Raw genomic sequence first — 26,602 nt, forward strand, 5'->3', positions numbered from 1 at the left:
AAGTTATGGCAGAAGATTGGGAGAATCTCCGTGGAAATTCACCCCCATTATCTGGGCTAACACTTCAGTGCAGTATTGATGGAATTGTTGGAGGTGCTATCGTTTGGATGAGGTGTGAAAGTGAGGCCTTCTCGGGTGAACATAAAAGATCCCCTGGTGCTATTTGAAGACTTTTCCTAGTCTCCTGACCAACATTTCTCCCTCAACCAAGATGACCAAAAAAAACCAACTGGTTATAGCCTCACCCTTTCCTACCTCGACAATCCCCTCCACCTGATGAGCAAATGTGCAGCCTCTGTTTTTCCAATTTGATTTCTTTTGCGTCCCCTTTCCTCCACTCCACATTCATTTGCAGTACCTTCAGCCATCTTGGCCCTGCAATCTAGACCCCTCTCCCTAAACACCCCAACCTTGTTCAAAACCTATCTCTTTAACCATACCTTTGATCACCTTCCCCTACTTCTTCACCCACCATGACTAATTAAGTACTCTTAATGATAGTGAAATGTTATTAACCATAATGTTAGTTATTTTAAATGTGTACATGTGTTGCACAAATAGATTTTGCTTTTGCAAGTGACACAGCAATGGGGCCTGTGTTAATCCAAACTGTTCTTTAACTGACTTTACTTCCTCGCCATTAAGCAAGGTTGTTCTGGCCCCAAAACTTCTCAGGGATTGCACCAGTCTTCTGCTGGTGGGATAACATCAGTGGGAGACTGGTGAGACCCCCCAGGAAAATGGTGGAGACCCGGTTGTGCCAGGGACGGAACTTCGAAGTCACATGATGGGCAGTGGATGAACCTGGGGATGGGGAACACGCCCTAAGCTTTACTCAGGACCCAGAATAATAGTGACAGCCCAAACCTCCTCGTTCAGGGGGCCGATAGTCCATGGACAGATCTGGGGATGATGGGGGTGGGGGGGTAGGGGTTATCCACCCCCATGGACAGACAGGCACCGGAGATATGCCCAAAGCCACATTTGCACCTGCCTGACCCATGCAAATGAGGTACCCTCCTGTTGACTCTGACCGGGTCAGCGTTGGAAGGCACCATTGGCCGTGATCCTAACGTAACCGGTGGGATTGTAACCTGAGGAATTTCAGTGCCACTGTTTTGACTGTGCTTAAAAAATCTGGTAATGGAATCTTGACCCACAAGATGGTGCTGTTCAACTCTGTTTAGAAAAAGTAATGATGTGGAGATGCCGGTGATGGACTGGGGTTGACAATTGTAAACAATTTTACAACACCAAGTTATAGTCCAGCAATTTTATTTTAAATTCACAAGCTTTCGGAGGCTTCCTCCTTCGTCAGGTGAACGATGTGAAAATGAAATCCTCGAAATGAAATCGCATTTATAATTCACAGAACAATGCTTGGTGAAAAAACTGTCTGTACTCACCAAGCATTGTTCTGTGAATTATAAATGCGATTTCATTTCGAGGATTTCATTTTCACATCGTTCACCTGACGAAGGAGGAAGCCTCCGAAAGCTTGTGAATTTAAAATAAAATTGCTGGACTATAACTTGGTGTTGTAAAATTGTTTACAATAGAAAAAGTAAGTGTGCCTTAAGCATGCAAAGCAAACTCCATGTAATATCTATCATAAATTTGTTCTTTGAATCTTAACCCTCAAACCTGGAAAAACAATTTGAATCTTTGATTGGCAACCAGAGTTTTGATCTATTTTTCCACCCCATGGAGTAGTTGATACATGGGACAGAATCCAAATAAAAATAGTTCATGCCCTGTCAATGTTTTAAAAAAAACTGGGAAAAAAATTTGTTCTGCTTTAGAAATCTTAGGGCCAGATTTCCTGCCCTCTCACCCCTTCCACCCCTGTTCTGGACAGGTGCAGAGCACTCGGGCCTGCAGCGATGCTCTCTTACTACTGACGGAGATATGATCGCATCCAAAGAGTTTGGAGAGGACTTTAAATTACCTTTCTGCAATGGGTCTGTGCCTACTGCAGGTGCAGATCCAACTCCCAACACCCCCCTCTCTCCTCCCCACCCCCCCCCCACCTTCCCGGGAAACCTTCAGGAACGTTGCAGGCAGGCGAGGGCCTCATAAATATTGAAATGTTGGGTCCGGTGATGTAATTTTAACTCTAAAATGCGCAATGCCGTGCTTCTTACTGGGTTCAGGTGGGAGACCGATGAGGCCTTTGCAGATGAGGCCCCAGCGTTAAAATCTCCTGGGTCTCGCGCTGTGAAGGACCGTTCGGTTTCCTGTCCGCCTCAGCCCCCCGCCCGCAGAACTCCCACTGGGAGTTCAAATTGGGGCTTTCGTGTTTAGTATTTAGTTCTCTTTTCTTTAGTGATTTGTATCTGTGTTATGTCCACTCATTGTTCAATGGGTCAGTCGTACACTCCGTTACTGAAAACCACTCAGTAAAGGCTGAACGTAAATTGGAAGGATTCCCTCTGAAGCACTGGTGCACCTGGAATCTGCTGCTAGTCACAACTGTATTGCAGTACATTGTCTTAATGGCACTATTGTTTGAATACTACTTAAACCCTGGACTTCTTGAGAACACAAAAGAACAATTCCTGGCAGACATGACATCCTGTGCTAGAGTAAAAATAAACTTGCTAATATCTACATTAATGGATAACAATAGGCCTCTAATCACCAAGCTATTAACTTGAGTTTGTTAACTTGAGCAGCCTCATCAACAAAAGTAGAAAATGCATTTCTCTGACTTGTTTACATTCAGTTATTGACAACTGTTGACTAGTTCAGAAATTCTGTAACAGTGTAAGTGATAAGCAAAGGGACCAATGATAGGAAATCCCAGCTGAGATGTTCCCATGTGAAGCCTGAATATCTGTTGTTCCCATGAACGCCCAGAAGGTGTTAATGAAGTAAAATCTTTTGTGTTGGCCAGTTCCTTTCATTCAACTTTACCATTGTCAACTGTCTTACATTTGGTGACTAAAGTTTCAGCCTCAATTATTATTTTCAGTGAGTATGTCTGTAGTGACTGTTGGACAGTATAACTAATAGAGCAAGTTGACTGTTGGACAGTATAACTAATAGAGCAAGTTGAAGCTAGGTTAAAGGGGCAGCTGAAGTAGCGGAATCACTCAGGCACTAGAAATAAATGTTTCCGATATTTTAATGGAGGTGTTAATGCCCTTAAAATAAATAGGTTAGCTGCCCTTTTAAAGTAAACGAAGAATGTCATACAAATGTGATAAGTGTTAGAGTAATTTCTTAACTATTGGATTCCAACATCACAATCATTCCTCACCTCCTGTACCTCTTAAGTGCTAAACGCCTTACACATTTCTCCTCCTTACATTCTCTCTTTTTTGAACTTAAGACTTATCACATTATCCCCTCTAATTCATGCTTTCCCAGGAGCTACAAATTGTAGAATTCCTTATGTCTTCCCTTCCTCCTGCATTCTGCAGACTTTAAAACACAAGATGCTTGAGTTATCTACTATCTGAAATATCTCTCCAAATCTTTTTAAACTGTGTAGTGTCCTGTATTATAGCCCTAGACCTTCAGCTACGTTTCTAATTTTAAAAATATATGCCATAACACTCATGATAATTATCATTGGACTTCATCATTCCTACATTACAACACTTCAAACGTACTTAATTGGCTGTAGAGCACTTTGGGATGTCCTGAGGTCGTGAAAGGTGCTATATAAATGCAAGTCTTTCTTCCTACATTATTTTCCTGTTAACTTGATACACACATGAAGGTAGAAATTATTGTTGGCAATAATAGCTGGCAAGTGTTATTTTTATTGGAGGTATTAATCCACTTAAAATAAATAGGTTGAAATGTTTCAACAAGTCCATGCCTATCCATAAATATTATGGCCAAATCTAGATATGCGCTTACACCTACCATAGTGTGATGCAAACAAGTTGATAGCAGAGCAAAGAATAGCAGTACAAAGTAGTCAGACCTACTTCCTGTCCTCAGATTTATCCAATACCAATATTTCCCTCTAAAGTGAACTATAGGGTTCAATGTTGGTATGCTTGACTCAGTTCGTATAAACCTCAGTTCTGGATCAGATGGTTGTGCATTTGAGCCCTACACCAGAGCTTCAGCACTTAATCTGGGCTAAAGAAGTATTGAGAAAGTACTGTAATGTTGGAGATGCCAGGATTCTCAGTACAGCATTAGCCTAGTTTATGCTAAAATTGATGACGCTATTCAAAGAAGAGCAAAGAGTTCTCCTGGTATCTTGGCCAATGTCCCTTCCCCAGCCAATGCAACCTAAAAACAGAATCATTCATTCATTTATTCCTTGTCTGTGGGGCATTGCTGGTGTATAATGGTGGCCACATTTTGCTTACATAAGAATGGTCACTGTAATTTTAAAAATAATGAATTACATAAAGCATTTTCAGATATTTGACATGGAAAGCCCTATATAAATTCAAGTATTATTATACATTAGAGCCTAGGTGCTATCTTGCTGATAGTCTCTGTCCATACCTTACTTTCTTTGATACTGCTTTATTTATTGGACTTTGTCCTAAATGTCTGAGTTCTCTAAAAGGCAAAGAGAAAAAAAGCTACAATGCAAATGATTATTTTCTTCCATTCATGAGATGGTCTTTTCTTCTAATATATCGTACCTACACCTTATTCTCATTATCTGCTGTAATTCCCTCTAATTTTACTGATATTTTCTCACCTTAACTTTTGGATCTAATACTAATCCAATCTACAGACTCAGTGTTATGAATGCTGATAACTTCTGATCTGCCTATTGGTTAAATACTGTATCCACCTAATTCCTGGCATTTATCTTCTGTAACATCTGGTAGAAAGATGAACCCTGAGTTCTACTGTGATGGTTCTAATGTGGTACTGCAAAGCAGCTTTGATTTATTATCGTAGCCTACAAAAAGTATTAAAATATGAAATATATTTTTTCCAATTGGAAATATACTACAAGCCAGCAATGAGTTGGAACATATTTAAGTCAATATCTTAATTTTGTTATCCAGAATTCCCCAGTCAACTTTAGTTGTGGAGATCATTTTTATATCAGATAGCTGGCCATGATATGACCTCTATGTACCTCTGCTAACATTTATAATAATACTTCAAACAATTGCCTTCTTTCTTTTGCACATTAAGATTAAGTTTCTTTCCTTTTTCTCAGAATGATTGATGTTGGGGGACAAAGGTCAGAGAGGAAAAAATGGATTCACTGCTTCGAAGGAGTTACGTGTATTATTTTTTGTGCTGCTTTGAGTGCCTACGACATGGTGTTAGTTGAAGATGAGGAAGTGGTGAGTGTTACGACATCAGAGCAGCATTACATTGTTTAGAGCTACAAATCGCTTAGCTATTGTACTTCAGTTGTTTCCCTTGGACACCTTCCTGTTTCTAAGGATGTACAGGATGTGTATGACTTTGTCATACAATAAGAAGGCAATCTTTAAAGGGGTACTGTCACCATGGTGAGGTGTTCTGCTAAACCCTTTACTATGTTTTATATTTGTTAAATAAAACAAGATGGTGTTATATTTTCCTTCGTTCACTAATTTTAGTGGCTGTGATGTAAGTTATAAAACAGGGAAACCACGATTTCTACTCATGTCTACTTTTTCACTAAATTAGCAAAATAAGGGCACGTTTAGTGAAGAAGTAGACCTCAGTATAAAGCAGAGCAATCAATGTTTATCCTATATTTATTATACGTTTAATGCCATCAGCAGCTAAGTGGCAAATGAGTGCAAAGCACTGAAGTTAATAAATGTATGGTATATCTCAGCTGCAGAAGCTACTGAAACAGTGCCACCTATTGGGAGTTTGGGCACCTCACATCTTAAAGAAGGAGTCTCACGACAAGTACCTTTAATTTAAAAGTTAAAATACTTCAAAAGGCACATAGAATTTTTTAAGTGATATGCATGATTATTTAATCAGTCATCTATCCCAAGGAATAAGGGGGTTTGAATACTTGAAATGGAAGCTGGCACATTCCATCTGAACCACTGGAAAAGATTTCTTTTGGACATTCCCCACTATTGAGTGAAGTTCTAATTAATTTATGTCACAGAAAAATCTGCTTGGTTTACAATTCATGACATAAACTATATATTTTTTTACAATATGCACAATTTTATGTATTCCGTCCCCTCCATTCATTGTGCTGTGTTTTTTTGTAGCCCTTTTCTTATAATATGACAAATTTAGGCCTAATAATACAAAAGGAAATCAAGCTGAATATAGAAAATGTACAGTGGAAACAAAAGAGATTAGAAAGGCCAAGTAAAGTTTGGAAGAAAGACAGGCAGGTAACATAAATGGAACTAGTAAAGAACTTTATAAACATAAAAAATTAGAGATTAGAGAAAGGGTATAGCCAACTAAGGGTGAAAAAATAAATCCTTTTATGGAAGATAAAGAAATGGCAGAGATACTAAACAAATACTTTGCCTTGGTTGTCACAGAAGAGTGTGATGGTGGGAATGAAAGGGCACAAGAGGAGGAGAGGGAGCAATTAGATAGGATAACTAAGATAAGGAAGTAGTATTGAAATATTGGCAGAACTCAAAGTGGAAAAGGCCCTAGGCCATGCTTGCTAGAATGCTGAGAGAATATCAGAGAGGAAATAGCAGAGGCTCCAACCAGAACCTTTCAAATATCCTTGGTAATGGAAGTTGTACCAGAGGAGTGCAGGGTTCAAAAAAGGGAGGGAACAATAAAACAGCCTAACATTGACACTGGGTAAGTTATGAGAGGCCATAACATGGCTAAAATTAATACTCACCTAGAAAGACATGATTTAATTAAGGACAGCCAACATGAATTTGTGAAAGGCATGTTGAGTCTGACAAATTTAATAGAGTTCTCTGAGAAAATAACAGTGTATTGATAAAGGACAGTGAAGAAGTAGACCTCAGTATAAAGCAGAGCAATCAATGTTTATCCTATATTTATTATACGTTTAATGCCATCAGCAGCTAAGTGGCAAATGAGTGCAAAGCACTGAAGTTAATAAATGTATGGTATATCTCAGCTGCAGAAGCTACTGAAACAGTGCCACCTATTGGGAGTTTGGGCACCTCACATCTTAAGGAAGGAGTCTCACGACAAGTACCTTTAATTTAAAAGTTAAAATACTTCAAAAGGCACATAGAATTTTTTAAGTGATATGCATGATTATTTAATCAGTCATCTATCCCAAGGAGTAAGGGGGGTTTGATATTGTATATGCAGATTTTCATGAAGTATTTTGATAAGGTGCCATATAAGAAGCTTGTTGATAAAATTAAGGCATATAGTATTAAAGGACACTTGGGAAAATGGCTAGCATGTTGGTTAAAGGACAGAAAACAGGGAACAGTGGCTAATGGATATTTTTTGCATTGGAGGGTAAGTAGTGGTGTCCCCAAGGATTCAGTGTTGGGGCTGTTGCTCTTCTCAATATATATAAATAATCTGGATTTGGGCATAAGGTTCATGATATAAAAATTTGCCAATGACAAAAAATTGGGAGCACAGTTAACTATGAAGAGGACGATAAGCAACTCCAGCAAGACCTAGACATACTAGTAGATTGGGTAGGTCGATGCTAAATGAAATTTAATATGGAGTGTGAATGAGAAGATGACATATACACTAAATGGTTAAACTTTAAAAGGAATAGAAAGCCGGTGAGACAAGGGTTCAAATCTTTAAAAGCAGGAGGACAAGTTGATAAAACTTTTTTAAAAAAGCATATGGGATCCTTGGTTTTATAAATAGGGGTATAGAGTAGAAAAACAAGGAGGTAATGCTAAATCTACATAAAAATCTGGTTACGCCTCAGTTGTGTGCAGTTTTAGGTGCCTTCCTTTAAGATAAATGTCAAGACCACGGAGAGGGTGCAAAAGGGATGATACCAGGCTTCATAGGATTTAGTTAAGAGGAGGGACAATAGAAGCTGGAGCTCTTTTCATTAGAACAAAGAAGGTTAATGGGACATCTGATAGAGGTGTTCAAAATTATGAGAGGTTTTGATAAGATAAATCAGGAAACACTATTTCCACTCATTGATGAGTCAATAACTAGAGGGCATAAATTTAAGATCAAAACCAAAAGAACAAAGAGAGAGGTTAGGAGATTTTTTTTTACACACAGATGATTGTTAGGATATGGAATGCACTAGAAAAAGTGGTAGAAGCAGAATCCGTAACAGCTTTTAAAAGGGAAGTGGATACATATCTGAAAAAGAAGAATTTGAAAGGGTCTTGGAAGAGGGCAGGAGAATAGAACTAAGTGAAATTACCATAGTGTAGGCATGATAGATCGAATGGCTTCCATGCAGTCTCTGCAAAAACAATGGATGGTTCATTTAAGAACATGCTTTCTGTTTATGGATAGGAAAAGGGTGCTTTTGAATTTTTTTTCTTTTGGAATCAATGTTCAAATGTGTATGATATATATCTGTCAATCATCCTTTGGTTTTCTGCGATTAAAGGGGCAGCAGAGATTGTAACTGCAAAGGGAATCTCTCCTCATTAGTTCTTCTTGATCCATCGATGTAAAGGTGAACACATGAAGGCTCAGTGGGATTGTCTCAACCTTACAGATAAGTTTCAGGTTACAAGTGCAGTCCAAGTTCAGGTTCCTGCACTAAAGAAAGGCCGAGACATTTTCTTTTCTCACAAGGAAGCTTTGTTAGCATGTAACCTTTTGTTTTTTCATAGAACCGAATGCATGAAAGCCTGCGCCTTTTCAACAGTATCTGCAACCACAGATATTTCTCCACCACTTCCATTGTGCTGTTTCTCAACAAAAAAGACCTATTTGAGGAGAAGGTTAAAAAGGTTCACCTCAGCGTCTGCTTCCCAGAATACAAAGGTAAGGAGCTGTAGCTTCGCTTACAAGCTGTATTGAATCAGAACCGAGTCTTAAATTATAACCTTCACAGAAAAAGCTATGATTTTAGATCTGACAGTAGGATTAGATAAGGGTCATCTCTGGATAACATCTTTCACAATAGATGGATTTACATGAATTTTATGCACAGCGTTCATCAACTTTAATTTTACATCGGAAACTATGTAAAACTGGATGAGCTGGAACAAGCACGTAATTATACTTCAAATTTGACTGTGGCATCAATTTGTAGGATATTATTTAAATCAAATGGAAAAGGAGTGAAGTAAATTTCTATGTCAGGCTTGATTTAGGCAACTGTTACTATCACTAAAACAAATTATCTGGTTATTATCACTTTGCTGTTTGTGGAACCTTGCTGTGCGCAAATTGGCTGCCACGTTTCCTACATTACAACAGTGACTACACTTCAAAAGTACTTCATTGGCTATAAAGCACTTTGGAACATGCTGAGGTCGTGAAAGGCGCTATATAAATGCAAGTCTTCTTTCTTGTTGTGAGAAAGCCGGGAGAAAAAATTTCAAACTCGCTTGGTGACCGCCGCAGTTTGTTCCTTCCCACTCCCTTCCATCTCGTGCTGCTGTACGCACAGCCAGCCTGGAGTACGCTGTACACACGCAGCCACACCGTTCACACAATAGAGTGATTTCCGCAGCACTGAGCATTGTGGGTAACTGCGTCACCATTGCAGCCTCACTTCAACGACATGGAAGGAGTTCAGTTGGATGTGGGAAGAAATCGTTAAAACACCATCAAAACTTGTCTCTGTATCAGGAATTGGGATGTGTGCACACCATGATTTTCTCTCCATTAAATTTAATGGCCAGAAAATTGCAGGGAACAACTGATTGAATTTATATTATTACTCCCGACTGGCAAAGATTCACATAAGGAAAGCAAATTTGTAAAATTACCACTGCCATGCTCAGTCTCATGACAAAGCGCAAGATCAGTCATGAGCAAGAGAAAGTGTAGTTACTGGCATTGTCATTGAAAACTGAAAATTGTGGGATGTTCTGTTCCTTGTCTTTCAATCATGGCTGATGGAAAACCGATTTTTTTCAACCAAGAATCTTTCAGAGATGCAGTTCTAAATGTCAGTTAAAATAGTTGTTTCTCATGAACAAAAACCATTGAAAACATGACAGTGGTTTGACATTTTAATTAACAATGATTCTGAAATTGATCTGCTATGAGAAAAACTAATTTTTTTGTTCATTTGTGGAATTATCTTTGATTCATCAGTTTTAGCCTGAATGTAGCATCATATCTGGGGGGGGGGAGGGGGGAGTGGGGGGGGGTTGGGGGGAGGGGGGGCAGGGGGGGAGGGGGGGCAGGGGGGAGGGGGGCAGCGAGGTCCATATTTAATTGTTAAAACAATCATCTGGTTTGGATCGTGACAAAGGAACAAATGGAGAGTCAATACAGCTGCTAGCACAAGGCCGAACCTTCATTGCCGCCGTCCTCTCAGCTGGAAAGAAGCCAAAGAGTTTTAACAGTAGTGGAAGTGCTGCTTGGGTTTATGAAACAAAGAGCCGGTCTTGTAACAATGTGTGAGAGATGGGAGAGGGGTCTGAGAGAGGAAAAGAGAGAGAGAGTGAGTAGGGTACAAACAGCAAAATAAGAGAGACAAGGAGAGACGGAATGAAAGAAAGTGGGCTATGAGACAAGGAGAAAGAGAATGAGGGAAAGAAATAAATTTGGAATGTATAAGGCTTAGAGGGAATTTGAAAAATGAGGTACAGATGGAAATACGGAAGGAGTGAGAGAAATGAGAAAGAGGGAATAATAGAGAGACAGAGGAGTAAGAAGCGGAAAGTTAGAAATGAAATGGAGAGGGAGAATGAGAGAGGGGGAGAAAGGGAATGAGGAAGAGAGGCAATGAGTGAATTAAATCTAAACTAAGGCAAATAGTTAGAAACACCATGTCGGAAATCACATTGACGGGCTACATTTCAATATTTCTTGCGTAGAATACTTGTAGTTACAGCGATAATATCAGTGAATATAGTACGTTAGTATATTTAAAACTTGGGGCTTCTTGTCAGTATATAATTTATTTTTGCAGCTCTTGAACTTTGAAAGTTTGTCCATATTTGCCCTACGTATAAAATTAAGGTTTGTAGCAATATATTCATCTATCACTATTATTACTCAATGCTTGTTGATTCTCTGCACAATATCAACAACTACTTGCATTTATCTAAGTCCGTTAGTGTAGAAAAATATACCAAGGCACTTCACAGAGGCATAATCAGACAACAATGGATGCCGAGCCAAAAAAGGAGATATTAGGAGGGGTGACTAAAAACTTGGTTAAAAACTTGGTTAAAAACGTGGGTTTGAAGCAGAGTCTTTAAGGAGGAGAAAGAGGTGGTGAGGCAGAGGGGTTTAGGGAGAGAATTACTGAGGTGGGGTCTAAATGGTTGAAGGCACAGCCGTCAATTGTGAGATGAAATGGAGGGCGGGTGCATAAAAAGCCCGAGTCAGGGAAACGGATAATTCAGGAAAGTTGTAGCACTGAAAGAGATTACAGAGGTAGGGAGGGGTGAGGCTATGAATGGATTTTAAATATGAGGATGAGAATTTTAAATTGGAGGCGTTAAGGGACCGGGAGCCAATATAGACAGCAAGGACAGGAGTGATGGGTGAGCAGGACTTAGTGTGGGATAGGATATGAGTAGCAGAGTTTTGGATAAGCTGAAGTTTACAGAGGGTGGTTCTTGGGAGACTGGCCAGGAGAGCATTGGAATAGTCGAGGCTGGAGGTAACAAAGGCAGGAATGAGAGTTTCAGCAACAGATGGGCTGAGGCAGGGGAAAAGCCAGGTTATGTTACAGAGGTGGATGTAGGCATTCTTTGTATTAGAGAATAAATTTGGTCAGAAGTTCAGCTCAGGGTCTAATAGGACACTGAGATTGCTAACAGTATGGCTGAACCTGAGACAGTGACCAGGGATGGGGAATTGAATCAGTGGCAAGGGAACAGATATTGTGGCGGGGGCCAAAGATAATGGCACCAGTCTTCCCAGTGTTTTATGAAGGAAATTGCAGCTTATCGTGAATGTATGTTGGACAAACATTCTGACAGCACAGAGGCATTGGTGGGGTCATGAGAGGTGGTGGAGAGGTAAAGCTGGGTATTGTCAGCGTATACGTGGAAGCTGACCCCAGGTCTTCAGATGGTGTTGCCAAGGGACAGCATGTCAATAAGGAAGAGGAGGGGGTCAAGTACAGATCCTTGGAGGTTCAGAAATAATGGTGCGGGGGCAGGGGAAGAAGTGAGTCCTGGAGATGCTTTCTCAGGACTCACTTCTGAGAAAGCATCTCCAGGACTCACTTCTGGAGATCATATGGGTAAGAGTGAAACCAAGAGAGGGATGTCCTACAGAGCTGGGCATTAGAGGAGGATGGTATAGTCAACTCTGTCAGAGAGGACGAGGGGGGATAATTGCAGCATGGCCACTGTCACAGAGGATGTCATTTGTGACTTTCATAAGGGCCGTTTCAGTGCCATGTCAGGGATGGAAATCTGATTGGAGAGATTCACATGTGGCGTTGTGGGAAAGATGGGCATGGATTTGTGAAGTAACAACACGTTCAAGGACTTTGGAGAGGAAAGGGAGGTTGGAGATGGGGCGGTAGTTTGTAAGACAAAAAGGTCAAGAGTTGGGGGTTTTTTGAGCCCTGGATGATGACGCCAATTTTGAAAGGGAGGGGGACAGTACCTGAGATCAGGAAACCATTTACATTGATAGCTAGCATGGGGGCCAGGAAGGGAAGTTGGGTGGTCAGGAGTTTAGTGGGTATGGGGTCAAGTAGCAGGAGATGGGTGTCATGGATAAGATGAGCTCGGAGAAGGCATAAGGGGTGATAGAAGAAAAACTAGAAAAAGAAGTGGTATCAGGGCAGGGGGAAGCTGGAGGAGATTTGGCTCAGTGGGCAAGGGGATGATGACGACGGGGGGAAGCAGCAGAGCCAGCTGAATGATGGTCTCAATCTTAATGACAAAGAAGTCCTCGCATTTGTTATGCAATATTTCATTGCCAATGCAGTTTAACTCATAGGTTTCCCAAACCTTATTGTGATAAAGTTTGTACCTGCTCAATACGTGAATGAAACAGACAGTTGCTTCCACTCAGGTAACCCTGACCAACAGCAGTTGTAGGTTAAGACCTTTGTTGAGGAGACGGTCTTAGCAATGACTAGGAGCTTTTGCTAGGTTTTCTATTCTCCACCTGATTCTCAGTCAAGTATGTTGATCATAAAACTAATTTGAAGACACTTCAAATGGATACAAGAAAGAATAGTCAAAACACACTGGGGTAGATTTTCAACTTGCTGCCTGGGCGTATATCTAGTGTTGCAGATCAATGGAAATGAAAATGGACAGTTGCTATAATGGCTGGATGATCGGCAATGCCAATTTAACGTCTGTACGGCAAGTTGAAAATTTACACCGATTTGTCAGGAAATTAATTGAAGATGAGACAGCAGTTGGTAAGTGAGGGAGCTCTTGGGCTAAAATCCAAATACAGTTATAAAGACGCAGAATGATCTACTGCTTCAGTTTTATTTATTTCTGTAAGTCCCATGAAGGCACAATCCTGAATGGAAGAAAAGGACATGAGAAATCCTGGAATGAAGAAAGCCATTCCTCCCATCAAACCCTGTTTAGACATGTACAGTCTACCAATCATGTGCATACAGCTGCTTGTACTATCATTTTTGGACCAACGCAATCTGATGTTAAAACAAAGCTATAGGTGTGCAGTGCAGATATGTTTGCTAACTCTTTTTATACAGCTTCACAACTTGGATGTTTTGCCAATGGCACATGAAGCAGCTAAAAAGATTCACCAAAGCGTAACTCATCTCTCATCAAAAGGAGGTTGAAAGGCTGAGTGAGAAACACCAAAAAAAGATCACCTGTATAATTTTGACTTCAATGCCAGTCACGTTGGCTGCAGCTGCAGTGGGCCGGATACGTTTTCTGCATGTCAGACAAATGACTTCCCAAAGTACTATTCTCCAGCCGCTAATAACAGGAAAAGGGACATTAGGAGGTCTGAGGAAATGTTTCAAGGATAACTTTGAAGCTAAGACTCAAAGAATGTGACATTCATCCAGAAACCTGGGATATTTAATCAGAGGTCATGCAATCTTCCATGAAGCATAAGGCACACACACTTCAAAGCAAGTAGTGTTAACAGCAGAAGAAAAGTATCATCACAGAAACCTAGTCACCAACTGTTGGCAAATGGATAGTAGACATATAATACATACGGCCATCAATGTGCTTCTCACATTGGCCTCTTCTGCAAATAACGCTGACTATGACTCTATCCAAACTTTGTGCGTGTCGTCATTTTCATTTCAAAGTGATTTTTGTACTATTATATAATATGCTTTATTGTAGACTTGACCGGACTCATTTATTCCCCTCTGTGTAAGTACTCCCTCATCGTTGAGCATAAATTAGTGGGCTCATTTTTTAGGCGTTCGGGCAGATGCCTAAAACAGGCAATAGGCCCCATAAATATGTTAATTAAGGGGTTTAATGCCTGTTGAGGACGCCTTGGAGAAATTAATTCCTGATGAGTGGGCCTTCCCCATTTAGGATGCTTCAGCAGCCCCGGTGGCTGTCGACTGAAAGTATGTTTTTTTTAAAAAAACATTTCCACTGACTTCACAGGCTTTGTGATCGTTTCCCGCCCCCACCCAGGCCGCTCCAACCCCCTGCCGGAACTTACCTGAGGCCACAGCCCTAAGTTGGGCAAGCTTCCTGTGGAGGCACAACCAGAGCCAGCGGCTATCTCCGAGTATGCTGATGAGCCCCGAGGAACAATTTCTACCCATCTTTGGGCTTCTTGGTTCGGGCGCCTGCTAATTGCGCAGCGCTGAGTCTGGGCCAGAAATAGAGACAGCGAATTTTTACCCCAATATCTGTTGTCCCTTCACAAACAAAATGAAAATGATGCTATAGCAAAATGAAGTTCTGTACGTTTTTGAAGTCTTGTCAAAGACATCCAAAGTTCTGTGTATGATGAATGTAGACAGTAACCTGATAGGACCTCAAAGACTATACAATTCAGATCATTTTTTAATTGAGTAATCTAGTTAACGATCCAAGGCCCATAGCTTAGGACACCACCACGGTTGAAATGAGCAGTCAAGAAGATGAAATAAATCAAGAAGTAGGGATCAAGATGATTTGTTGCAACATATTGCATAGGATGGGGAGTCAAAGAAGCATGCAAAATAAAATAAAAGCAAGTAATGAGTTCCTCTATCATCTGGTTCTGCTGGACTGCCACAGGAGATTTTTTTTGACTCCTGCTGGATTGTCTCAGGTGAGGTCATTTTCAAAAAGCTCAATGAAAGCCAAATGGTTTCACAGTGAGATGAGGATCTGACCCTTGAATTGAGGGTCACTTGGCATCTTGACAAAGATTGCAGAAATTGCCCTGAAAAGAAGCAATTTTATTCCATTGTACACGTGTGAAAAAGCACAGTGGCAGAGAGAACTGTGAATTTGACAGGTGCTCTTTAAGTTCAGTTTCTGGGCTAAAATTGAAAGCATGTTATTATGTTACAGCAAAGATGAACAAGATTCAGCTCAGCTGCCCTGTCTCCTTCAAAAATTGTATGGCACAAAGCTGTAAGGGACATGTCAATCTCTAAATGTGTTTGGAGTGTCCTCTTAATCCTGAAGCATATTGGAAAATGTGGCTCAGCCAATTATGATAATACTGTAAATCTTATAGATAACAGGCAATCAACCACTGCCAATGAAAACACCCTCTTGTCTAGATCCTATGTCTTCAAAGGATTACTCGTATCTGTAAAATACAGTTTGCAAAGATCTTTCTTTGTAACATTCCACCTACATACCTATAACTTAGCAACATTCTGAAAAGTCCAGCAATCTGTTTCTATAGCTCTTTAAAACCACGTTCAAAGTAGGAACAATAGTTTATGTCTGCGGTGCTGTACATAGAAATTACAACACAGAAACAGGCCCCTTAGCCCAACCAGCCTAAGTTGGTCTTTTCTCCACATGAGCAGTGGTCCTAATCCCATGTAGCTGCTCAGTTCTCATATCCTTTTATTCCCCATTCCTTCACCCATCTTTCTAACCTATTCTTAAATGTTGACATGGCCTCTACCTCAATCACTAACTCTGATGGTGCATTCCACAATCTCACAACCCTCTGTGTAAAAGTTCCTCCTGCTCTCTGTCCTAAATCTCTTATGTCTAATCTTCTATATACGTTCCCTTGTTCTAGAACGCTCAAACGCTGGAAACAATCTGTTTCTATCTACACTGGCCCATCTTTTCATACCTTTAGACACCTCTATCAAATCACCCCTTAATCTCTTCCTTTAAAATGAAAACAGCCCCATTTTTTCAAGTTTTTCTTTATATTTGTATTTCCTTATACCAGGTAGCATCCTGGTAAATCTGTGCAGGTGTAGCTTTTTGTCTGCCAGTTTACTGGAATGCTGAATGGCCCCTTGTAAAAGAGAATGAAATTAGTTCCTCTGCTTGAAATTAAGCTCTTCAGATATTAGTGGATGAAAATTTAACATTTCAACGGAGGCATTAACCCATTTAAGATTTGAGCATTTGTACATTAATATTCAGAGTCTAGTTTCAAGGTAGTTGTGTCACAATTGATTAATGTGTCATATGACACCAAAGTAAGGAGATAAGGTGAAGCACTGAGAGAGGCAGAATGCAGGTTACAGGTGAATTTAGATCACATAAGGGGAACACTTGAAGAACCTGGAAATGCAAAACTCTATCACTGAGCTCTGCTGAATAAATGTACTGGATTCCTATGAGCCTCTGGAATAACAACGTATGACACTTGGGTCTCCTTTGGATTGCCCTTTTCAGAATTTTCAAAAACACACCACAAACCATTTTCGACTTCCTTATTCCTGAGATGAGAGATTATAATCCCAGCTCCATTTGCCTGGAAGAATCACAATGGACACTTTCCTATTTTTCTCTGCATTTTATGTTAGTAGGAGTGATCACAAGGCAGTAACTTAGATCTCAGGTTTCAAATTTCATAAGGCATGGGGGAAAAGCTCAGTCTATAACTGTCACCTGAATCCCAGGATTGATTCACTACTTTAAAATCACTCCACAGTATCTGTTTGTCATTTCTATTTACCACACTAACCATTGTGTGAACGACACCAGCAAGGATAATTTTCTTTGAACTTGTATGTTATCGTATGTACAGTATTATTACTGAGCCTCTTTATGACCATGCTAAATGCAATATGGAATGTTTTCAACAACCTTTACAAAAACAAATCCCAATGTATAAAGAAAGAAAGAAGTTGCATTTATATAGCGCCTTTCACGACCTCAGGATGTCCCAAAGCGCTTCACAGCTAATGAAGTATTTTTTGAAATGTAGTCAGTGTTATCATGCAGGGAAACATGACAACCAATTTATGCACAGCAAGGTCCCATAAACAGCAATGAGATAAATAAGCACATATTCCGTTTTAGTGATGTTGGTTGAGAGATAAATATTGGCCAAGACACCAGGAGAATTCCTCTGCTCTTCTTCGAATAGTGTCAAGAGATTTTTTTACACCCAGTTAAAAGGCAGACAGGGCCTCGGTTAAATGTGACATCCAAAAAACAGCATGTTCAACAGTGCAGCACTCCCTCAGCACTACACTCAAGTGCCAGCCAAATGATGTGCTCAAGTCTCTGGAGTGGAGCATGACCCATGATCTTCTGACTCAGGCGAGAGCATGACCACTGAGCCAAGGCTGACACCTGGTGTTCTTGTCATTTGAGTCGGCCACTGTTACAATAACGCAATTGGACAATCCCTGCAAAATTATTCTCACCAGCATGATTCATAGTGAAAGATTAATCATAAAAAGCAGTTTTTCAAATCAATTTTCTAGCTTGCAAGCAACTGTCTCATGACCGATTTCCCTTAATCCACATTTTCATTTCATGTATTTGGACAGAGTACATACTTCCCTTTGCTGTGATATTTAAATCCAACTTTAGGATATGTAGAATGATTTTTTTTTCTATCTCATTGTCAAAACAATGAATAAACAGAAGTATGAAATCATCCTTTATTGTAACATTGTGCAGACAAATATGCTGGAAAACCAGACATTGCTAACTTGCAGTATTTAATATGGAAAGTATGAACTTTTCAGTAAAATCTGTCTGCCTGATATTTCTGGCAAGTTCTTTGAGTTTTCAAAACTCTTGTCTGGCTCACAAAAAAGACTGACATCACAAACAAGTTATAGTCCAACAAATTTATTTTAAATTCCACAAGCTTTCGGAGGCTTCCTCCTTCGTCAGGTGAACACCGTTCACCTGAGGAAGGAGGAAGCCTCCGAAAGCTTGTGGAATTTAAAATAAATTTGTTGGACTATAACTTGGTGTTGTGAAATTGTTTACAATTGTCAACCCCAGTCCATCACCGGCATCTCCACATCATCACAAACGAGCAAATTGTTGAAACCTGAACCCAGTGCAAATAACTTACTAGTTTATTGTTCCATTAATGACGTTTTCTTTTAAAATATAAATTGACTTGTAAAATCAACGAGAAATGGTTAGACTCACAGCTGAAGCTTTTGACCAATCAGGTGTGCAGGAGTTTGATAGACGTACTGCGGATTCAGGTGGTTGCTGAGCAGATTAAATTTGAAAGTAGTTGAATAATTTGTAATAAAAATGTGGACTAGGTTGCTATGATTTTGAAAGCTTATTTTTATTTATAACTTTAAAACTAGAATATACTAATTCACATTGAAGTTTATTGGAAATGAAAGTGTTGGCAGCAGACAGGTTAGGTTGCTGCAGGAGAGATTCCAGGAGGAGGAATCTATAACAGATCTTAAGAGTAAACTTTACATATTTAATGGTTCTTAACACTAGAACATTTAAAAATATGTACTGATGTCTGAAGTATGCTTGAGTACAAGCCACAGATTTTCCATTTGTTTATTGCTGGTTTCAATCCCTTTTTATTGTAAACTTGCCTCCTGAGTATCCATCAGCAAATGTGACAATAAGCTCTCCCTGAGCAAAACATGGTGCAACCACTCGCATTTAAAGCTCCCTTGTTATTTAGAGCCTGGGATTTTCCTGCTGTTTATTTCTTTCTTGCCTGTTGAACGGTTGAAAATTAAGGACATGTGAAGAAGTTTGCTGAGATGGAGTTAGGGTACATCAATAGTGTGAATACAAGGGAACTAAGAGAGCCGTGCGCTTCAGGGTTTGGCAGTAAATGGGATAGGGGTCTGTTTGAAGCAATAATGCAATACACAGAAAAGAGATGAGGAGGGCGGGGATTATATGAAGTACAGGGCATGAGATACAGTGCTTCAATTCCCCACTGTTAGGAGTATATTTTCTGATCCTGTATGAACTGTTAATGTGCTCACATTTAATTTCCTTGTGATATTTTATGGAACCTTTAGCCTGTTTGCTTTAAATGAGTTAACACTTACTTAAAATAGCATACAGTGAAATGTAGTCCAAACAGATTAACTGTTCATATGTGAACTTCACCAGTGTCAAAAGATATCCCATAATCTCAATATTTTTGTTGTTGACATCTCTGCAAGGCTCATTTTTCTGAATTCAGCTAGAGATACAAGCCTGCAGAGAGCATGAGTCCGAGGCAACTGTCAAGTATTGTTGGAATAAATAAACCCTCTTTATTACTGCTCAGCATGAAAATATGTCTCCTTGGTGTTTGTTCCTTTTTTCCACCAGGCTCTAACACATGTGAAGATGCTGGAAATTATATCAAGACTCAATACCTGGATCTCAACCTGCGACAAGATATTAAAGAAATTTATTCACACATGACTTGTGCTACAGACACACAGAATGTTAAGTTTGTGTTTGATGCAGTAACAGACATAATTATCAAGGAAAACCTGAAAGACTGTGGCCTCTTCTGATTCCTTCCATTTCTGCTTCCTACCAGGTTTCTCTGCAGTAAAACGACTACATTAATATCAATTATTATATAGATGCAGTAATTGCAAGTATTTGTCACTATGTAATCATGACTCAGCAGTGGATTACTGAAAGTTTATGTACATTGAAGATTTTAATATATGCTTTTGAAATACATTATAGTATTTTAAACAAATGTAGGCCCAGTCAAGTCAGGTGATTTGGGAACCTTTTGTTTCATGGCTTACTGCCACTTAATAGCTAGGATTGTTTCTCACTTTACTTTTTTACTGGCCAAACATTATTACTTGAGCTTCAGCCTGAGACAATTAGTTCCAAGAGGTAATAAAAACACCTTTGGTCCAGAGGCAGGGACAAGCTGTAACAGGCCACCAAGGATCAGATTCAGTAAGAAAGTAAAGGAGAAATGCAATGAAAGAAATAGAGACTGTAAGATAAATGCACCAATGATACCTGCAAACTATTGAGTTGATTTGTTTTTCAGTCCCCAAATGGAAATAGTAACTGAGTCAGGCCCATTGCTGAGAGGACTCTTCCAGCCAGGCCATGTGGCTGGTAGTTATTTTTGATATATTCTGTTGAATACATCACAAACTGGTTACCATGATTATCGCCATGCCACAATACTCATGACACCACAGATTAACTATTGCCAAAAGATTTGTCCACCTTTGCCACAACACATACAGGCATTTTCCATAATGGGATGAGAGAAAAACACAATCAGAATAGATTTGCTGGTATGTTGATATTATTATTGTTGAGATATTTTTACCCTTTCGCCTTTCTTTGGGCCCCACATGACATGCACCAACACTGGCGAGGAGACAGACAGGCAACTTGTTCCCAGGTCCCTCCTAAGACTGTTCTAAATCTGATCGCTAGGAGGTATACAATTGCGGCATGATATGATTCTGTCTCTGATTTTCATGCCCTGGGAGAACATAACAACATAAGAAATAGGTGCTGGAGCCCCTCGAGCCTGCTCCGCCATTCAATAAGATCATGGCTGATCTTCAACCTCAACTCCGCATTCCCGCCTGATCCCCATATCCCCTGATTCCCTAAGAGTCCAAAAATCTATCGATCTCAGCCTTCAGTACACTCAACAATTGAACATTCACAGCCGTCCGCGGTAGAGAATTCCGAAGAGTCACAACCCTTTGTGAGGATGTGCTTGGCTTTCGTTTAACACCATGGCTGAGACTAGAAATGTAGTGGAGGATTGTAAGCACAAATCTCCATCTTATCACTCCATGACTGAACTCACTGAGACTTTTCAGAGGTACCTTGATTTAAAAAGTCCACTATCGATATCTATTGGTACAAAAAGGTACAACTGCAAAAGATAATAAAAGGAAATATTTCCATGAAAACAGGAGCTTGCTCAATCCACAGACGTTAGAACTGAGGTGTTTGCAGAAATGAACAGACCTAATTGTTTTGGCAAATTCTCAATCTGAGACTCCAGATTCAAAGCTCTGTTTGTTCATTATCAATTGGATTGCTTTAATTCAGTACACTTCCTTCAGCATCTGTTCCTTGGAATCATTACACCTGCACTATACTAACTGGCCATTGATATTACTTAAATGCGTTGATCTCAATAAGAACATTTGGAAACGTCAAAATGTTCCTATTTTTTGTTATGTATTTGATTTTCAGCAACAATAAATATTCAGTAGTAGGAGTGAAGGTACAAAACTCTCATCTATAGAATAAGAAGCTTTCACATTTTCAAAACCAGACCGCACCAAGCACATAACACAAAAAAGAATAAATGTTGAATTTTATGTTGTCTCTGTAAATGGCTACCAAATTCACAGACACAGTTAAATTTATTCACAATTTATAGTAAACCACTAGTACAAACAAATTGCTATTCTGAAATGTGTTTGGTCCCGACCAGTTTGGAATAGTGTCACTCTACTACATTTCTCTTTAGTCATAGCACAAACAGTAGTTTGTCAAATGCCATTGATACCTCAAGCATCACCTTTCCTTTACAAGTTATTTTCAACAAGAAGAGATTAACACTAAACTTATTATTAACCAGTTAGTGACAAAAGAGAAAGTCTTGTAGTAAATGATTTTATTCTTTATTACTTAAATGTTTATTGAACAAACCTGTTTTTGAATGTAAATGTTTAATATTATAATTTGTTGTTGCACAACCAATTTTATGAGGTATAGTTTGGGGCAGTTAAAGGAGGCTGCACTACTCGGATGTGTGTGCCTTCTTTACATGTTTGCTGAAAAGAAAATTGGGTAGGTGTGTAACGGATGGCCGATCTGATACTGCCCGTTTTACACCCCCGCAGAAGTTGAAAGTTCCGCCCATGGTCTTGATTGCTGGGGAGAATGAAAAGACAGAACAAACATTCTTTATTTTCATCACTCTAACATCATCTAAGAGCAACACGATGATGTTTTTATGATGCAGTGACAAGTTCTGGTGTAAATTGTGTCATCATGATGGAGTGCGTAATAACACTGAAAAGGTTTACGACACGCTTTTCAATAAAAAGGAAGCATCTCTTTAATGGGTTCTACATTTCCAAAAGCCTTTTACATTGCAGAGCATCACTGTAACGAAACTCTCTGAAATATAAAATCTAATTTATACCTAGCCAGTTTCAATTTGTCACAACCAGAAGAGAATCCAGTTTTTCCCCTTAAGGGAATTGATTTGAGTTAATCTACAGTGTATGGCCATTTGTCCTCTGTTAACAGTTTTCTTGTTACTGTTGTGATACCATTTCATAAGGCTTTTGGGTTTTACATTTTGAAATGGATTAAATTACTATGGTGAATGTTGGGATTGTGATAACAGATATGAAATAAGTTCTATTAATATTTTCTTATCATGTAGAGGTGCTGTTGACTGGCCTAGATTCTAGTGTAGGAACCACAGCACACAGTAAAATCATAGAAATCACAGCACAGAAATAGACCACTTGGCCCAAGGTGTCTGAGTCATTGGTAGTTCTTCAACTGGAGCTATCTATTCAAATCCCTTCTCCCCACCCTTTCCACATCCTTTCATATTCTTTGTTTTCAAATACTTATCCAATTCCCTTTTAAATTATGTTATAGTCTGCGTCAATAGCCACTGGTGATAGAGGATTGCATGCTTTAATAATCGTCTATGTGAAAAAATTTTCTGACTTCCCTCTTCTTCCTTCTAATGATAATTCTGAGCTTATTCCCCTTGCTACTGATTCGTCAATTAGTAGTGACAATCTTTTATTATTTAATCTCGGAAAACCCTTTTACAATTTTGATAACTTCTATTAGATTGCCCTTTAATTTTCTCTGTTCCAGTGAAAAAAGCCCTAATTGTTTTAGCCTTTTTTGATACAATAACCCCTCTTTCCTGGCATAATTCTAGTGAATTGTAGCTGTACCTTTTCTCTTCTTTCTACAATACGGAGACTAGAACTGTATGTAATATTCCAACTGTAGCCTAACCAATGTCTAGTACAGATTTATCATCACTTCTCTCTTTTATATTCAATACAATTGAAGTATTAGAAAGAGGAAATGAAATATGTTGTGGGATATATTTCTTCTTTGGAAGACAGTAGCAGATTTTTCACAGATCATAGTGTAAGAGGATTGTTACTGGCTGAGATGGGGAAAAAGGAGGGAAAACCACTTCACCTGCACCAACAGGCAGAAATGAACTTACTTGCCTGCAAGAACATTGCTTCTGGCTACAGCTAGTGGCAAAATCACAAACTTTCCATATTGTGTATATTGAGGTCCTCTCCAGACATCAGTGTGAAATAACATAAAAGAAAGAATACTGGTCGTGTAACAGAATTATATTTCAGTTAGGATTGCCAACCCTCCAGGATTGTCCTGGAGTCTCCAGGAATTAAAGGTTAATCTCCTGGACATTGCTGTGAGCAACCAGAAAGAAAAATCATAGTGGCATAAAACATTTTTTTTCATTGAACACCTTAATTTATTAGTTATTAAAATATTGTAGATGGGGAAACAAGCTATTTGACTGTGCGAGGCGGTTGGAGGGGGGAGGTCATGTGATGAAACCTCCAGGAATACGTCCAACCAGAGTTGGCAACCCTAATTTCAGTGGCAAAAAAGAACAAAAACTGTAGCCACTGGAAATCTGAAACAAAACAGAAAATGCTGGAAATACTCAGCAGGTCAGTCAGCCTCTGTGGAGAGAACAGATTTCAATATATTCTACTCTTTTTTTCGATATTTCAATGGTGGGCAGCAATGCAGATCATCAAAATCGATATGTTATCGGCAATGATTCTCGACTAACTTAAATACAATATTAGTTACTGGGGGAGATTATTTAAATGCTACGTGCATTTTAGATGGAAAACCCAAATTTATTTTTTTGTCACAACACACATGTGTACAGCTAAAAGTAGATCAGCAAAGGTTATATTTACCGTACAGCTAAAAATGGATCGGCAAATCTATTCTCTTGGTCTGTCAGCTTGAAATATACCAGTGATGCTATCAACTATATTTAGCACCAAAGCAGTTCAAGTTTTGAAGTTGCGATGACATGACATTCCATTCAGGTGATTTTAACACTATACAGAATGATATCACTTTATGAAAAGTATATTTTATTTTATTTCAGGTGTAATTTCTAACAGTCCCACTAATATTGTTCAGTCATGATATTAATAAATGTTAGGTACACCTAATTTTTCTGGATCACGTATTTGTTGTAACATCATAATAGTTTCTTTGAAAAGCGAAATAACATTAACCAAGGACAGTACTATTCTGAATAGTGTGTTTTTTGGATTTGGGGACTAGCAACCCCCAGCCTCTCTCAAACCCATTTCCTAACATTGCAAAAAAAAATCTTATAAACCGACCGCCTAGGTAAGTTGGAGGGGGGAATTGGGATGCAAGTTATCTCCTAGTCTATAATTGGACTGAAAGATTGATTGTGGGTCAGACTATTCCAAAAGGAGTTTCAGGGTGTCTGATAGGAGAAGCATGGCTTTGTACCCGTGAGGAGATGAGATCATTTCTGCGGCTATCTGAAGATTGGGGCCTCAAGCCAGCCTCTCGATCTCCATCCAAAAGAAAGGAAATGCAGAGAGTAACAGACATACAAAATAAAAGAAAGAACGAGACATTGATAGAAAGGAAGAGAAAGAGGGCAAGAAGCATACAGTAGCGAGAGGAGATGGAAGGAAGGAGAGATTTACAGAAACAGAGAATATGTGGGAAACAGTTGAGTACAGAAAGGACATTGAAAGTGGGTGAAAGCTGTGCAGAGAGGGAAATAAAAAGGTAGGCAGAGTTGAAAACAAACAGAAAAACGGAGAGTGAGATGGAAAGTATTAGACCATTGGAAACAAGCAGAGAGACAGACATAGGAAAGGGACATACATTTTATTTTTATTTTTTATTTGTCCATGAGCAATACTACAGGAGATTAATTAGTTCTTATTAGATTTTTTTTCTTTTTGTTAAAGAGTCATGTTGTTGTGACTATATTTTTGGTCATGACAATGGACGTTTGCATCTTGAAGATGTCATTTATACATTTCTGCTGACGCCCTGTTCATGACTCTCTTTCTTTTCAATGTTCACAGTGGAGTTTGTGACAAACAGGGACCTCATTTGTGTGATTTGCTCCTGGGCATTGGGGATATAATACTGCAAAACAAGATCCCCAGGAGACCACTGACAGCAGCCTGCTTATTACCCTTGTGATCTTAGCAAGCAGTTTGTTACTGCTGAGAAAGTGCAGATTAGCAAATGTCATTGCCCTCGAGTACTGTGTTATCAAACAACAGCTCTTTAATATAATATTCATTATTAAGTGCCTGTGGATCAATCCTCCACTGAGCACACACTGAAGCAGTCTATTTACTTTCAAGGAGCTAGCTCCATCTGTATCCAATGATACTTAAAAAGTCTATAGTTCTGTCACATTACTACTTCTAAGGTTATATTAAATCTGAACCTTGTCAGCAAAGTTTTTTTTAAGATGGGGTAAATTTTTACCTTCACCACCTGGGTTCCTCAGCAATTGAAGAAACCCGTCCAATTATCATCACATTGAAATCGGTGGGATAAAGATCAGGCAGGTTCTACAACACGCTCCGCCAGATTAACACCTGGGCTGGGAAGGTAAAAATTACTCCCGACAATTCTACAAATTGTCTTTTATAAGGTAGTTGTGCAGCACAGACTGGAGGAACCCAATTTCAGCGACTGTTGTGAGCTGGGAAATAAAAAGACCATTGCTGCAGGAGCGCATGGCAGTAGGAAGGGGATCATGTTATTAACAGGTTTACTGTACAATGGTGTAATATGTCCCATTTCTAGAAAGGATGAGGATGAAATAAACTTAATACAAAACAGAAATGATTTGTCTTTCTTTTCTTACAGAAAGTAACATAAGGACCAAAATATCCAAGGAAAGACGTACTGGACAGAAATAGGGTGAAGTGTGAATTGCCTGATCTGCAATGCATTTATGTTTCTAGAGTCAGCCTAATTTACTCACTGTGGACAAGGTCCAGGTATGAGAAATGCCTCTTAATGAGAGCTCAGTGTTGCTCATATCCTGCTGCAGGATTTAAAGCCTTTAGCAGCTTAATGCAGCAGACATCCTGATTTTTTAAATTTGGAAGACATCAAGCTTCTCTGAAAGAATCTTTGTCCAAGGTAGAAGAACACACCCTGACTTTCCATGAATGCAGTGTACTAAG

At 39.3% G+C, this 26,602-nt stretch overlaps 1 protein-coding gene across 1 annotated transcript in view; it reads left to right on the forward strand.

Annotated features, from left to right (window-relative positions):
- The window catches only part of LOC137341862 (guanine nucleotide-binding protein G(t) subunit alpha-2-like), a 43,489-nt gene extending 23,631 nt beyond the window's left edge, over positions 1 to 19,858 (forward strand). The window contains 3 exon segments of the mRNA XM_068005370.1: positions 5,153 to 5,282; positions 8,691 to 8,844; positions 19,668 to 19,858. Of these exon segments, the coding sequence (XP_067861471.1) occupies positions 5,153 to 5,282; positions 8,691 to 8,844; positions 19,668 to 19,858 (475 nt within the window).
- Positions 19,859 to 26,602: the final 6,744 nt, after the last annotated feature.

This window comes from Heptranchias perlo, chromosome 24 (assembly GCF_035084215.1).
Source record: "Heptranchias perlo isolate sHepPer1 chromosome 24, sHepPer1.hap1, whole genome shotgun sequence".
NCBI lineage: Eukaryota > Metazoa > Chordata > Chondrichthyes > Hexanchiformes > Hexanchidae > Heptranchias > Heptranchias perlo.